General features: G+C 37.4%; 2 protein-coding genes across 4 annotated transcripts in view; one reads left to right on the top strand and one right to left on the bottom strand.

Annotated features, from left to right (window-relative positions):
* The first annotated feature begins 229 nt into the window (after positions 1–229).
* On the top strand, positions 230–10,206 carry KDELR3 (KDEL endoplasmic reticulum protein retention receptor 3). The gene is made up of 5 exons (XM_075182946.1): positions 230–783; positions 2,742–2,842; positions 5,007–5,165; positions 9,443–9,695; positions 9,988–10,206. Exons 1-5 carry the CDS (start codon positions 693–695, stop codon positions 10,026–10,028), a joined length of 645 nt encoding a protein of 214 aa, XP_075039047.1. The 5' UTR covers positions 230–692; the 3' UTR covers positions 10,029–10,206.
* A 1,385-nt stretch (positions 10,207–11,591) lies between these two features.
* The window catches only part of LOC142099475 (putative endonuclease 4), a 47,249-nt gene continuing 44,253 nt past the window's right edge, over positions 11,592–14,587 (bottom strand). For all 3 annotated transcript variants that reach the window (XR_012678551.1, XM_075182945.1, XM_075182944.1), the window contains one exon: positions 11,592–12,376. Coding sequence is in view for 2 of the 3 variants with exons in the window: in XM_075182945.1 (XP_075039046.1) it covers positions 12,319–12,376 (58 nt within the window). In the remaining variant the exon portion in view is untranslated. The remainder of the gene's footprint in view (positions 12,377–14,587) is intronic.

Genomic DNA, 14,587 nt, shown 5'->3' with positions numbered 1-14,587 from the left:
TTACATGTGGTAATCCTCTGTACAGCATTGCCGTACTGTTTTATTTTTATCTTAACCCCTCGACCTACCATAGCATCCAAAACCTGATTGTTATTTAAATACTATTTTAAAGTTGACGGTGAGGCAAGCTACGGAGCATTCATTTTTGTCGGCAGGCCTTCTCATCCCTTTAACTTGGTTGGTTTCAGTTATGTGTTGCCTCCCAGTCCTCTCTTCTCCTCCCATTGCCCCAGTGTCCATGCAAACAGCAGCCACGTCACCCGCTAGCTGGGGAGTCAGACGGCAGTGGTGCAGGAGCAGGGCTTTCACCCCGGGCACCCTCTGCCACCCGACCACAGGGCATCCTAGGAGAGCACCAATTCCCCACACAACAGTTTTTAAATAGAATAGTGTTCCGGCTGCAAAGTTACGGAGTGTAGAAGATATAGTTAACCATTTACACTTAAGTTAAAAGTTTTCTTATTTTTTTAGCTAAGTTAGAGGAATAGTACAGCGATTGTTAGAAGTTTTTATTTCGTTAACTCACTACAGAAACTTACTAGCTGATGCAGTGTGTTAGATTTGTAAACAGTACAGGCAAACTTTAGAGTATTTGTTGTTAAAGTAGTTACTCTAGTAGTGGGAGTTAGCATCCAGCATCCTTTGTTAGTGTTATTTTATTTCTTTTGAGACCACTTTCTTTGCACGAAAAAATGAATATTTTTAGAATTCTAGGAGATGTGTCCCATTTACTAGCGATGATCATTCTGCTGATGAAAATGTGCAAGACCAAGTCGTGTGCTGGTAAGATTTCGGGCGTTTTGGGGAGTGAAAGGAAATCATTAAATTAACATATTATCTAGAAGCAGTGGAACAGAGGGTGGGTGTATGTTATACTATGTAAGGGAGAGTTGTGGCCGAAGATGGATGCAAAGTATAGATTTTGTTTAGATAATAGTTATGTGCGTGTGTGCGTGTGTGTGTATGTATATATATATATATATATATATATATATATATATATATATATATGTTTTTATCATGTTACAATCTTTAAAGTTGTTATAACTAGTTGACTGACACCTATATCAGTGTTTCCTGTAATGTAACCACATCTGCTTTCCCACTCCCTCCCTTAGGATGAGATACAGGTTAAAACAAGTTATGCGACTTCTGCTTGAATTCTAAAAACAAATGTAATCAAGTAACTGTGCATTATTACATTTTTATTATCATTTTAGGATCTGTACAATAACTTATTTACTGTTAATGATTAGGTCAGTCAATACACCCCTATAGTTATCAAGACTTGACTATTGATTCTCACGCAGTTTCCTTTTCTTGTGGCCAGGATGGCAGAACTTGTCCAATTGGGTGCCAACAACCTGCCACTCTCACATGACCCTTTGCAAGTTCTCAACAGGCAGGAATTCCTGTAGAGGCCACACACTGTACTTCTACTCAGGGGTAGGCAGAGTTTAGAGGGGGAAAATGTTCTGTGCTGTACATTATTTTCTTGGTAGGGCATCAGGTGTTATAAATACACACCTTTGACCACATAATTACATGTAATTAAATATATAATGCTATAAGAGTTTATGCAAGTTCTCCACCTAGGCATGTCAGATCTTGGTTCACCAATTGGACAGTCCGGTAGTCCGCTATGAACAAGGCATCAGGTTGTAAATAACATTCAATTACATGCACTATTACAAAATTGCTCTTGCTTATACTCAGACCTCTCCCGTGGTGTATCAACTTTGCCTTGCAGGGGCTCAAGTCCCAGTGGTATAATGGGTGACTGTAGAGAAAGTGTGCCTCATATCTTGTCTCCAAATGTTGGGGTATGGCTCTTTTGGGACCTAGGTAGCCTTCTACATTGCTTTGCCAATGATTCAGCAGTCAGACTAACTTCCCTTGTGTGTGTATGGCAGTTCCTGAAATTCCCAGTTTGTGACATATGCCCTCCTTTGCAGGGACAGGCTGGGCATTTGGGCCTCCTGCATTTGTTCCCCTCTAAAATGTTCCTAAAAGGCTGCCAAATCAAGTCTCCCCCCCCCCCCCCTCCTTTGTGAGGTACAGGCAAGCCCTTGAGGGGGACTAATGACTGTCAGTTTAGGGTAGGTTGTAGACATAAGCAACTACTTGCAATTGCGTGTCTGCTGCTTTGTGTAACCAAAGTGTCAGATGAGGATCTTTATGGACGTATCTAAAATGACTGTTCTCTCCCTTTGCATGGCAACTGAGATTTTTAAAAACTTACTTCAAAGCCTGGACTATAGAGGTAAAGCCAGAATTTGAAAGCAACCACAGTGTACATGGCTTGTACTTGTGTGTGTGTTGAAATAAATGTAATTAAATGACTCAAGGGACCATAAGCATTCTGATCTCGTTATGTGGCTTAATTGGAGCATGACTAGGTATGTTGCAGAGCTTCCCAGATAGTGGCACAATCTGCCACACATCTACTCATTCAGCCATCAGATGGAGTGACTGGATCTAACATGGCTGAATAGAAGTTACTTGTCTTGATCAGCAGATGACTCCAGAGTCCAACCCGATTCTCCATGAGAAAAAATATTTCAACATGTGACATAACATTTTGTGTACTTGTTGCAAAAAATGCTATTAGGATTAATGAAAATAAAGTATGGCAAATTGAAGCTTCTTACAAATAATGGCCTGGACTACAAATTACCTTTTATTTATATGGGGATATATACAAGTCTAACATTGTAATATTGTGTGTATTTTGTTTGCAGGTATATCAGGAAAAAGTCAGTTATTATTTGCCCTTGTATTTACCACACGCTACTTGGATTTGATGACCACGTTCATATCCATCTATAACACTTTGATGAAGGTAAGGGGAGACTTGCAGGATTGATAAATAGATGATCCTGTTCATGGCAGCATTGGTTACACATGACTATGAAGCCAAGTATATAAGTGGAAGTACGTTATTAAAACTGAAACATTGGTAGCAAATATGATTCAGACATAATTGTGGTTCCAAAATAAAAAATAAAAGGGTTGGAAAGCCTTGGTTTAAGGTAATTCTGACATTTTGCTTGAAAGAGGAATCACAACAGTGGTATCAATAGACTATAGAGATATACTTTTTTTATTGTCAGGTGAAATGGTTACTGAATTTCCCACAATGTTAAAATTATGCTCGAGCTAATCCTGATTTAAAACTACTGTAGCCAGCAGATGGAGACAGTTTGTGAGGACAGTGGGTTGAGGGTACTGTACCCTTATTCACTAAACCCATCCACAGAGGGACTTGCACTAAATATGGCTCCACCAAAGTCTTGGGATCAGATAAATGGCTCTGTTCATTAATCTGGCACTAGATGATGGCTCTGTACACATCTGTTTGAACGGGTAAATTTTGCTAGTGCATTATTTGTTTAGTGACATACACCTTTCTCATGTGCATTGCACTCGTCCTTTACATCCTTTCTATGAGCTTCTCAGTGGACTTCTGATCAGAATGTATTTAGAATTAAGAGTTCAGATAACCATTGAACCCCATGGTATATGAACAGCAGAATACAGTTCTTTAAGGCTTTGTCCAGATATTTTAAATAAAAAAGTTTTCCTCTCCATTACATCTTATTTATTTTTTTATTAACACTTCCTATGTCCTTACTCTGAGACCTCATGGTAAGTGATTTGATGGGTCAATATTTACCATGCAGTGCTCCTGGCCTTATAGGACATTGAAACCTAGCACTCTAATGTAGAGGCTGGCTGGCAAATTTTAGCCAGGGTTGGAGAGACTTGGCTCAGCATCCTATTAAGAACGTTTTAAAGAAAAAAATGCAGGTAGTTCAGTGACCTAGCCCAAGGTAGTCCACTAAGGTAACGCCCCAGGGTGCAGATGCCCCTTTTCCCCCCAGCCCCTGCTTCAATGTGCTACAAAATACAGGGTGAGTCAAAAGTCGCAGTACACCCTTTTATTTCAAAACCTCTACAGGAATTGGGCCGATTGCCCGATTTTAAGATGGCGCCCATGTTTGGTACATACCGTAAAAAATAGACCACGTCACCCATACCTTACTGGAGTATTCAGGTTTCCCAATTCCTGTAGAGTTTTTTGAAATAAAAGGGTGTACTGCGACTTTTGACTCACCCTGTATAGTATTTTACAGTGTCCTAGAGGGGCAGGATAGTTTAAAAAAAAAAACCAAACATATTAAAACCGTTACCGTGCAGGATCTAAGCAGGATAAGTGTCTGCTCTGCACACTACTCAACTGGTGCTGGATTGGCAAGTATAAAATAAAAACACATTTTAGGCGGTTAAGGGAGAGATTATGCTTTGAACTTTAGAACTGAATCCTGGACAATATTCAGTACAGCACAGCAAAAGACGGCAAAAGTTTAGATTGTACGGTAGAACTGTTTTAGTATCCCTTTATGAATATATTCCTCGATCACAGAGATAACAGTTTTCATTCTTTTACTTTATGTGCAATGTAAAAGGTTAAATCATTTAAAGGTGTTTTTCCTTTTCAAATACATTTGGCACCCTAACAAAAAGCTCTTTTATAGCAATAGTTTGCCTGACACTGCTCCTTGTTGGTGTTCACAGGAACTTCCGCATTTCTGGTATTTTTAAAATTTTGTGCACAAAGTGACCACATATTTTCATTCTGTGATATTTTCTGAATGCAGAGGTCTTCGAGCACCCTTTGATCCTTACCATATTCTGTCTAAAATATTGGGATTCACAGTTTTAATATTAATATTTTTAGAAAATAAATGAACAGGGTCATTACCTTTATTTCCTGTTCTGTGTTGTGAACCAGAAGTGGGCATTCAATGGCTCTAGCTACGGTGGGACTGCAAGTTTCAGCATGCCCTGTCAGGCACAGAATGCCCACCAAGCTTGTTGATTAAACATTTGTGATGTTATACAGAAGAGTTTTTATGAAATGAACCACTGTTGTAGCATGGTAAGTAAAGTTCAGGAATAAACCACAAATATTGATGCTAAAACCTCTTAATTTTTCCCCTCAGGTTGTTTTCCTGATTTGTGCATACGTCACAGTTTATCTAATCTACGCAAGGTTCCGCAAGACTTACAACACTGAGAATGACACATTCCGACTGGAATTTCTTCTGGTGCCAGTTATTGGGCTGTCCTTCCTTCAGAACTATGAGTTTACACCTTTGGAGGTGAATACTTCTAATTTCAGCATTGAACAACACTTTTATAACTTGTATAAGAAATGACACGGGTAACTAGCATTGGTGCTATATTGTTTTAAGCAGATGAAGTTCTGACATATTAATATAAAAGGAACAATTAGTCACATGATGAATATCAGTGAACTTTCTATCATCATTCTTTATTTCCCCTCTTAATCCATGATGCCCACATTCATGCTCTCCTACATTCTCCACTGTAACTACTTTCTTTTTCGTATCTCATTTCTCCCAAATTAGTAATACAGACAAATCTGACCATACAAAATGGTCAGATACATAAAAAGAGAAATTAAAAGTCTGCCTTAATTTGCTGTTATGATTATCCTTTGTACTTCATTATCACCATTTAGCTATATAGCGCCACTAATTCCGCAGCGCTGTACAGAGAACTCACTCACATCAGTCCCTGCCACATTGGGGCTTACAGTCTAAATTCCCTCACACACACGTTAATTTGTTAGCAGCCAATTAACCTACTAGTATGTTTTTGGAGTGTGGGAGGAAACCGGAGCACCCGAACGAAACCCACACAAACACGGGGAGAACATACAGACTCCTCCCAGATAATGCCATGATTGGGAATTGAACTCATGACCCAAGTGCTGTAAGGCAGAAGTGCTAACCCCTTAGCCACTGTGCTATGTACTTCATCATTATTTATCATCATAATCTTCATTTATATAGCGCCAGCGCTTTCAATTGGAAACAAACATTAATAAAACAATACTGGGTAATACATATGGACAGAGAGGTAAGAGAACTCTGCTCGCAAGCTTACAATCATATTATATGATGTCACACCTCCATTATTACAGCCGCTTCTGCCTATTTTTATTGGTTCATTAAAAACAAGATGTGGGGTAGTTAACACCGCCATTAAATATCACTACACAATCTACCTTTTTTGTTATACTTTCTTCTGACAGAATCTGCACTTCACCTTAAATAGAAATGATGCTGACTTAAGCCAATAGAGAACAAAGGAGTATAAAAAAGCTCAAGTTTCTTAAGAAAATATGGAAAAAAAATCAGACTTTTTAAAGGAGTGTAAGGATGGGTTTTACATCCTAAATTAAGACTTTTTCATTGAATATGGTTTAAAATTAAATATTCCATCAAAGACATTATAGAAATAAAAATCAAACTCCTCCACTTTTATAGATTTTTCTGTATGTACTACCTTTCTGTCTTCAAAATGTTTTTCTCAAAACATGTGTTCTTCCCATGAATATGAATAGCACTACGCATAACTCCATAGACCTATTTACATTCAGGCATCCACTGGATTTATTAAAGGGTTCTTGTTCTCCCTGTGCAAAGTACAATAACTTTATTTGACCGCAACTAGGCTGTAGGAGATTTGAAGGAGGGATGTGACATTGCAGGAAGGGTAACATGTTATTTGACCAATGTCACTGCTAGCCAATCATATGCCACCCTCCTGTCAAGAACACAATATTTTCTTTCCCTAGATGAAAAACACTAATGATATTGGAAAATATATTCTCAGGCATATTTAACAAGGCAGTATGCAAGAGGTGTTTGCAGATTTTGTCCAGTTTCCAAACTCAATTTGATTTTTGTGGACTTTTTGCCCTACTAACAGTATAACCAAAAGCAGGCTCACTATTGTCCCCTGACTTAGGAAGTCTTCAGTTATTCTTTGACTTATTATAAATGCAACCACCACCTAAATAAACCAATTACAGTAAACCAAAAAAATCCCTAACTGACATGTGAATTATCTAAGATGACAAAGACAGAACAGTATTAAACGACATTTAATATAACAGTCACAATGATTTTTAAGAATGGCGATAACAAACTGACATACATTAATGCAAAATAGTTTATTTAAAATAAAAACACAGAAAAATACTCATGTACTTTTCTTGTAAACCTGGGGAAAGGTTAGAGGCTTTGGACAATTCTCAGTAATATACTAATCCACAGAAAACTGCCCTTTTTAAAGCAACAATCCCAAATTTGTTTTCTTTAAGTAGCAAATTAAGTACTTTTTAAGCATGCATCTACATTTTCCTTTACTTTCCTACAAATCAATATCTCCTTTTCAAAATCTCTCTGGTGTACTCAGCATGTAAAGGCAGAAGGGGGACAAAGAGGGGAAGGATTATACAGTGCAGACAGAGCTCAGAAGAGTGTTCCAAAGCCTAACTGCTGACTAGGTCATGTGCCATGTGATTGTGCATGGTAGTCACATGACTCTATGGAAGCTGTGCAGAATTCTAAATCATTAATAGTAGCTTGAAGAAACAAACTAAGGAAATTACTTAAATCACCAAGTATCTTTGTATTACGGCCCCAGTGATTTATGTTTAAAAAAAAACAACAACACTTTTTTTCATGGGATTATTGCTTTAAAATCATTTCAGCACTTAAACCTTGTTCTTTTCTGCCCAACTTCCCCTCCTCTGTGACATCATGGCAAGAGGTGTGCTGCGATGCTAATCTGTTTTACAGCCCCTGGTCCAAGAAAAGCTCTGCTAATGGTTTTTAAAAATATATTATAACTCTCTTCTGGAACATAGCAGTAATATGGCATAAACTGCACTAAACATTATATGATTTTCACACATGTACATATAAAACATGATTACATTATATTGATTCCTTGGGGAGATACATTAATCCTATAGGTTCCTTATGGTACATTATATATATATATATATATATATATATATATATATATATATATATATATATATATATATATAAATATATATATATATATATATATATATATATATATATATATATATATATATATATATATATATATCTCAATGACATATTTCATGCGGTTAGTTTAAGTGGTTATCATTAGTGGTTAGTATTGCATTGATGCATTATATTTCCCTATAAGGATTATACATTAAACTTGAAATAACCCCAAATATGGTTCTTCCTAGCCATGGCCACATTAATGTATTATTTTCCTAATGATCCTGATTAGGCAATGACAAATCAGACATTGTAGTCATTTTCAAGCTATATATGCTGAAATATTGGGCCAACTGCCCAATATTGGCTGTTATATTGCAGTATGTTGCCAGAAATAGACATATACAAATATATAATAAATAATGAGGTCACAGGTAGAGCGCTACTCGCATAAGCAGCCTCGGCAGTGTGTCTAGGATGTCACAAACACATCCATAAATAGATATTATGAGAAACATAACACTGTAAAAGGCGCTAGTGCTATGGTACTGCAATGGCATATAATTACTATGTGGGTGCCTTTACACATCAAATATTCACATACACAATGTATAGGTATATAAATGAAAAACCCATAAACAATACACAGTAGTTACTGCAACAGAGAGGAAAAATCCACCAGTCCATAAAAATTGTCCCACACAAATCACTCAAGATGATCAACTCTCATGAGACATCGGATAATGGATCCATATAGGGTTACAATCCTTCTTGAACGTCCTCCTCTTCAAAAGGATCTCCTCACAAAGTGTCAGCACATCGTATATAGAGAGAAATAAAAATTTTCATAGTGCATTATCCTTTAGATTTTTATTAAAATAATATAAAAAAACATAACATGAATCCAGGACTGATATAAATGGCTGCTTACCAGAGCAAGCTGAAGATCAGTGCACGTAACAGGATCTTTGATCCGGAACCAGGCTAAATCTTCTATACAAAGCAGTGGTATTAACAGTTAGATGTAAACAATCCACACCGACACGTTTCGACCCACCAGGTGTATTTTTCATTTATATACCTATACATTGTCTATGTGAATATTTGATTTGTAAAGACACCCACATAGTAATTATATGCCATTGCAGTACCATAGCACTAGCCCCTTGTACAGTGTTACGTTTCTCATAATATACAAATATATAAACTAGTTTTAAGTATAATGTATTATCAGTTGTACCGATCTTAAGATATATGCAACTGAATAAACATGTCTGGTAGTCTAAATGAGGCCCTGTAACGTCATGATGCACACGCACAACATTGTCACTCATTTCCACCCTTCACCTTGACAGTGCCGAGAAGAAACACTACTGCTGTGATGCTGCTTGATCAGTGGGTATATCTTTAGAGCCCTGGACTCCATGCCCCGCTTAGGGCGTGTGTAATTTGGCCTTAGCAATCATAAGGTTTATAATTCCCGAGAACGGTTATGTGACTTTGTCCAAAGCGCAAGCATTCATTTATCTAATGTTAAGCACATTTAATCTTATTACTTCTAGATACTTTGGACATTTTCCATTTACCTGGAGTCGGTGGCTATACTGCCACAACTCTTCATGATCAGTAAAACGGGAGAAGCCGAATCGATCACTACTCACTACCTCTTCTTTCTTGGTCTGTATCGTTTGCTTTACTTGGCCAACTGGATCTATCGTTACCACACAGAGAAGTTCTACGACCAGATAGCTGTGGTCTCGGGAGTGGTGCAGACAATATTCTACTTTGACTTTTTCTACCTCTACATCACTAAAGGTAAGAAATGTAAATATAGGGAGCAATCTGAAAGGGAATTAAACATGTGAGGCAATTTTCAAGGGACATATTAAAAAAAAAAAAAAAAAAAGTGCAATATAAAAAAAACTGCAATTAACAGCAAAAAAATATAGATATAACAGAAAATTAAGAAGTACATGTAAACTGCAGATGTAGGGGGAAGCATGATAAGGTCAGTTACACAAATACATAGTTTTTGATGTAGGGACAACAGGTCCACTTTAAACTCAGGGTTATTTTTTTTTTTTTACCCCTCTTTCCCTCCACATAGTTCTCCGTGGAAAGAAACTGAGTCTCCCAATGCCTGTGTAATTGACTATGTATTCTGGACCCGTATTCTGGACCCGACTCACGCCCTCATCACCAATCAATGGACTTTAAAAGAGAGCAACTTCACTCCTAATTATGTGAGCCCTGTTAACTCCTTCCACATTGGGGCAATGATGGTACACTTGGTTTTCTATATATGTAATAAAATATATTTGGGATACGTGCTTGTAAATATATTATATATGTAACAGTTAAGGTACAAATAATTAGAAAGAAGCAATAATCAGTATACAAACATTAAAATTCATATTTTTAGCATAAGTCCAAATTTATGATTGTACTTTTGTTAAAATATGAAAGGACTATGAACGTTTTTCCGATCTATGACACATATTCCAGGTGGTTTTTGTTGGCTTTTTTTTTCCTGACTTTGTCTAGTCAAGATCATCAGTTGTCAATCTTAGCTGACTATTTAAAGTGCACTTGTTTTCTATTCTAAGTGGAGACAGCCATTTTGTGCGATGAACCATTATAAAAATGCAATACATTACACAGTGGCTAAGTCTCCCTAATTTCCAGTGACATGCCCCCAGTGTTAAATGTCTCTTATTTTGCATATCGGATGCAGTTCTCACTATCTGTCATGTACATGTTGTGAGATCACTTACCCTTGCTGGTTAGTAATAATCCTTCTGTCCATATTTGTGCAGATTACACTGAGCTGGGAGAAACTGTGGTGTAACTTCAAAGATGGGGGCGGCTTATGCCTTTGATAAATGGACATGAAGTCACTGGGAAGGGAGCAGTGTTTTGTTAACCCAGCAGACTTTAAGAATAAAGCTGGTCACTCATACCGTGGAAACTCAGTGTTTGTGGCCTCAATACTACACAAATACCAGATAATGATCACATCAAAATCTATAAAATCATTATCTGCCATGGCGGAAAATGTAGACATTAATGTTAGGATCTCATCCCATTTGCCACCTATGTATGTGAAGGAAATTGATTGGTTATCTTGTTGCTAGACTCTTAAGGTGACACATGGGCTGATTCTGCTGCTCAACTCAATTCTATAATCATTGGTAACTCTACCCTTGCTCTTTAACTGAAGGATGTAAGCAGATTCTAAATGGTACCTAAACTGGTATATTTCTTATGTATATAAAAAGGACAGTATTTTTTGACTTTATTCATACTGCTTTACTAGCCAAGGTAAAAGGTAATATTTCTAGTACCATATAACAATGAAGAACTTTCACACAAAAAACTAGCATGTATGCTACAGTATCTTTTAGACATAAGATACCCCTGAATTTACAACAAACAAAATTATATGAGGGCTATTTAATGAGGTGCAATGTGCATAAATAACTGTAACCAATAACAGCCAAACTACAACTCATGTTTGTAGTGTAACTTAGAAAAAATATAAGCAGCGATTTGGTTGCTAGGGGCTACAGCCCAGTTTGTTTTAAATGAAGTCATGTTAATTATAGTTCCAAGAGGAGCAGAGGCGCACTATTAATTTAAAGTGAGTGAGTTTGGCTGCGATAAAACAAAGCTTCATGCAAAAATATTCTGCGTAACCACACCATTGGGAAAACATTTACACGTTTATTCATATGAAATATATCACTAAATATAAAACAATATTATTTACACTATGCATTTACAATGCAAAACCATTGATCCAGAGAAATTAACACAATTGTTTATAAAAATAAGACTGTGACTATTGGCACAAAGGAAACTTTGGGGCGTAGAAAGCAAACACAAAGGCAATGCAATATATCTGTAAAAATGAACAAAGCAGCATTAAATCTACCTCAACAGCACCTGTCAGAAACCATGAACATTCATTGTTTCCATGTCTCAGTATGTGGATTAGTAAACCCATTACTTTACACACTTCCAACTTTACTTATCTGAATCTCCCATTATCTTTAGCTACTCACATCATGTTAATACAATTGGAAAGTGCTGCCTTGTACTTTTATCAACAATCTTGGAAGAACAAGGTAATAGACATCTTTAAATATTTAGTAGCTGTTGACATAGGATACCCAGCCAATTATTTACATGAATAATAGTTAAGTAGTAAAACTACATCCTAACAACGCACTCCCTTTTCAGCAACAAGTGTATGTAATTTTCTCAAATGGGACTAGAAAGAAAATCTATTACTGGCATGAGATACTGAGATTTGTCATCCTACACCAGCTGGAGAAAAAGGTTGCCAAAAAGATTTAGGATACTTTCAGTTTCTTGCATACTGCCCGACTATGAATGGTGAATTAACGTTAAATGATGACACTCACTGCTGCACACCCTATGCACAAAGAGAATACAGAAGATCGATCTCTTTGGAATGGTCTTCGTAACCCGAGCTGAGAAGAGAAAATAAGAGATGAGACAATTAGAATTAATTTGCCAGGACACCCGAGAACATGGAGCGTTATTTTGAGGTTTGGGAGGAGGGTTATTGGTAGCACAGAACCTCTCTCTAACCAGCTTTGTAACATCTATACAGTGGCAGAGTTTCTATGAAACAATTATCAGTAACATCCACAAGCCTCTATCTCAATTAATCGACAAGGTGAAGGTACGTCTGTTTCTCCCTAGATTGATTCATCTGTGTCGGCATCCAACAGGCAAGCTTAGGAAACAATGTAAAGATTTTTTTTCTCCCAACTATTTTGTTGAAATACAGGGCATTATTACTATTACATCATCTTCAAGTAAAGAAAATGCAAGTTAGTTACAATAAAAAACAAAAAAAAAAGTGGAGGGAGGCAGGGAATATAAAATAAAAAAGAGGAATAAATAAAGGGGGGTAGTATGGTGAAACCTATGAAACAAATATCTGTAAAAAGAAAACAGAAATGTTTTACTTATGCATTATATCTTAAAAGAAAAAAAAAAAAAGTTATGAAGTGTAGATGTGGATTAAAAGTCAAAGAGTCCACGGTGGCAGCCTGTTTCATTTAGTGACTTGTGTGTCTGGTGCTCCTGCAACGGTGACTAGATCTCTGGGAATATGTGCTTCTGGTCATGTAAGTAGTATGTAATTTTCTCTATTTTGCAGACTTACAAAGTTTGCTCAATAAATGATTAACTATGGGTGGCTTTATTTTCTTCTTACAATAATATTTTTTATTAAAGCTTTTAGTTACAGGGTACAAAAAAAACAAACAATAAAGTGGCAGTAATATGGGGGAAAGGAGAGAAAAAAAGAGGAATAGAAAGAAAGGAGGGCAGTACATATCAATACAAAATGCAAATCTCGTCACCTTAACATATTGAGACGGAACTATACAATGGGGAACACTCTAGTAATTACTGCAACGGAGTCAGAGGGGGACTTGGAGGATCTGGCAAGGCTGGAGTTTTGGAGACATATTGATTTCAGGCAAACCACTTGATGTGGGAGAGGAAGCAGCAGAGGCGTATGGTACTCCCATAGTTTCCATATCACAACTTAACTGAACCTTGGAAATTATCGTGGCTGTGGAAGAGTGGGAGATTTCCACCTTTGGGCTATCATCACACGGTTAGCTACAAAAATGTGGCCTATGACATACCATTCTCCTAGTAGGACTTGTGGAGGAAAAAAGTGTCAATTCCGGAGTGTTCGGGACCGAAGCTTGATTAACCTTTGATATTAAAGTGAAAACCTCAGCCCAGAGGGTACGGACAACCGGAGAGCTCCAAAAGATATGAAAAATGTCTCCCATCTCTCCACACTCACGCCAACAGGCCCTGGTCTGGGACAGCCAGATCTTATGGAGTCTATCTGGAAACATAGAGAGTCTATAGAGTAATTTTGTAGAGCATCTCCGTGTGGTTCAAACACTTGGAAATCCAATGGGCATTGTGGTAATGTCCCATTGAGTCGGGTCAAATTCCCGGCCAAGATCTCTCTCCCAAAGTAATTGGGAGGAGGCCTTCACCGGTTGATTTCTTACATTAGGGTGAGTGTACCAAAAGGAGATAGTCACCTTGTTAATTCCAGTTGATAATTTGGTAAAGAGGAGGGCTGGAAAGTGTTGTAAAGAGAGGTGTACTCAGGGAGGTTAACCAGTCCTACAAGAAATCTTGGCTAGGAATTTGAAATTGTTCTCCCAAATGTGAGAAGGGTAAAAGAGACTAATCAGAATGGAGAGTTTTAATATTGGTAATACCCCAAGGACAAGCTCAGATTAAGTATAAATTTATAAGGCAAGGAGGGAGAGATTAGAAGTGGGGAGAGTGACTGCATCAGATGTCTTTAAAAACGTGTCCCAAATTATGAAAGCATCTCTCGTGAGACGGGGAAGGTCAGCCTGAGAGGGCCTCCAGGATTTAGGGATCTAAAGAATGTCGGCCAATGGGAATGTATAATTAAGACCTCTCTCCAGGTTAACCCAAGGTTTATGGGAACCTGGAAAAGACCAGTCTCGTAACTGAGCTAGAACTAGATCTGGTAAGGCTTGACCTCCTGTCTGTTTTGAGCAGGACATAGTCGAATGAGCAAGTTTAGGTGGTTTGCCCTTCTATACATAAGAGGTAAGTATACATTGTAACGTATCTATATAGAACTTATCTGAAGTGAAGCCTAT

The sequence above is a fragment of the Mixophyes fleayi genome, chromosome 8, assembly GCF_038048845.1.
Source record: "Mixophyes fleayi isolate aMixFle1 chromosome 8, aMixFle1.hap1, whole genome shotgun sequence".
Lineage (NCBI taxonomy): Eukaryota > Metazoa > Chordata > Amphibia > Anura > Limnodynastidae > Mixophyes > Mixophyes fleayi.
This window is presented reverse-complemented; position numbering and strand designations above follow the sequence as displayed.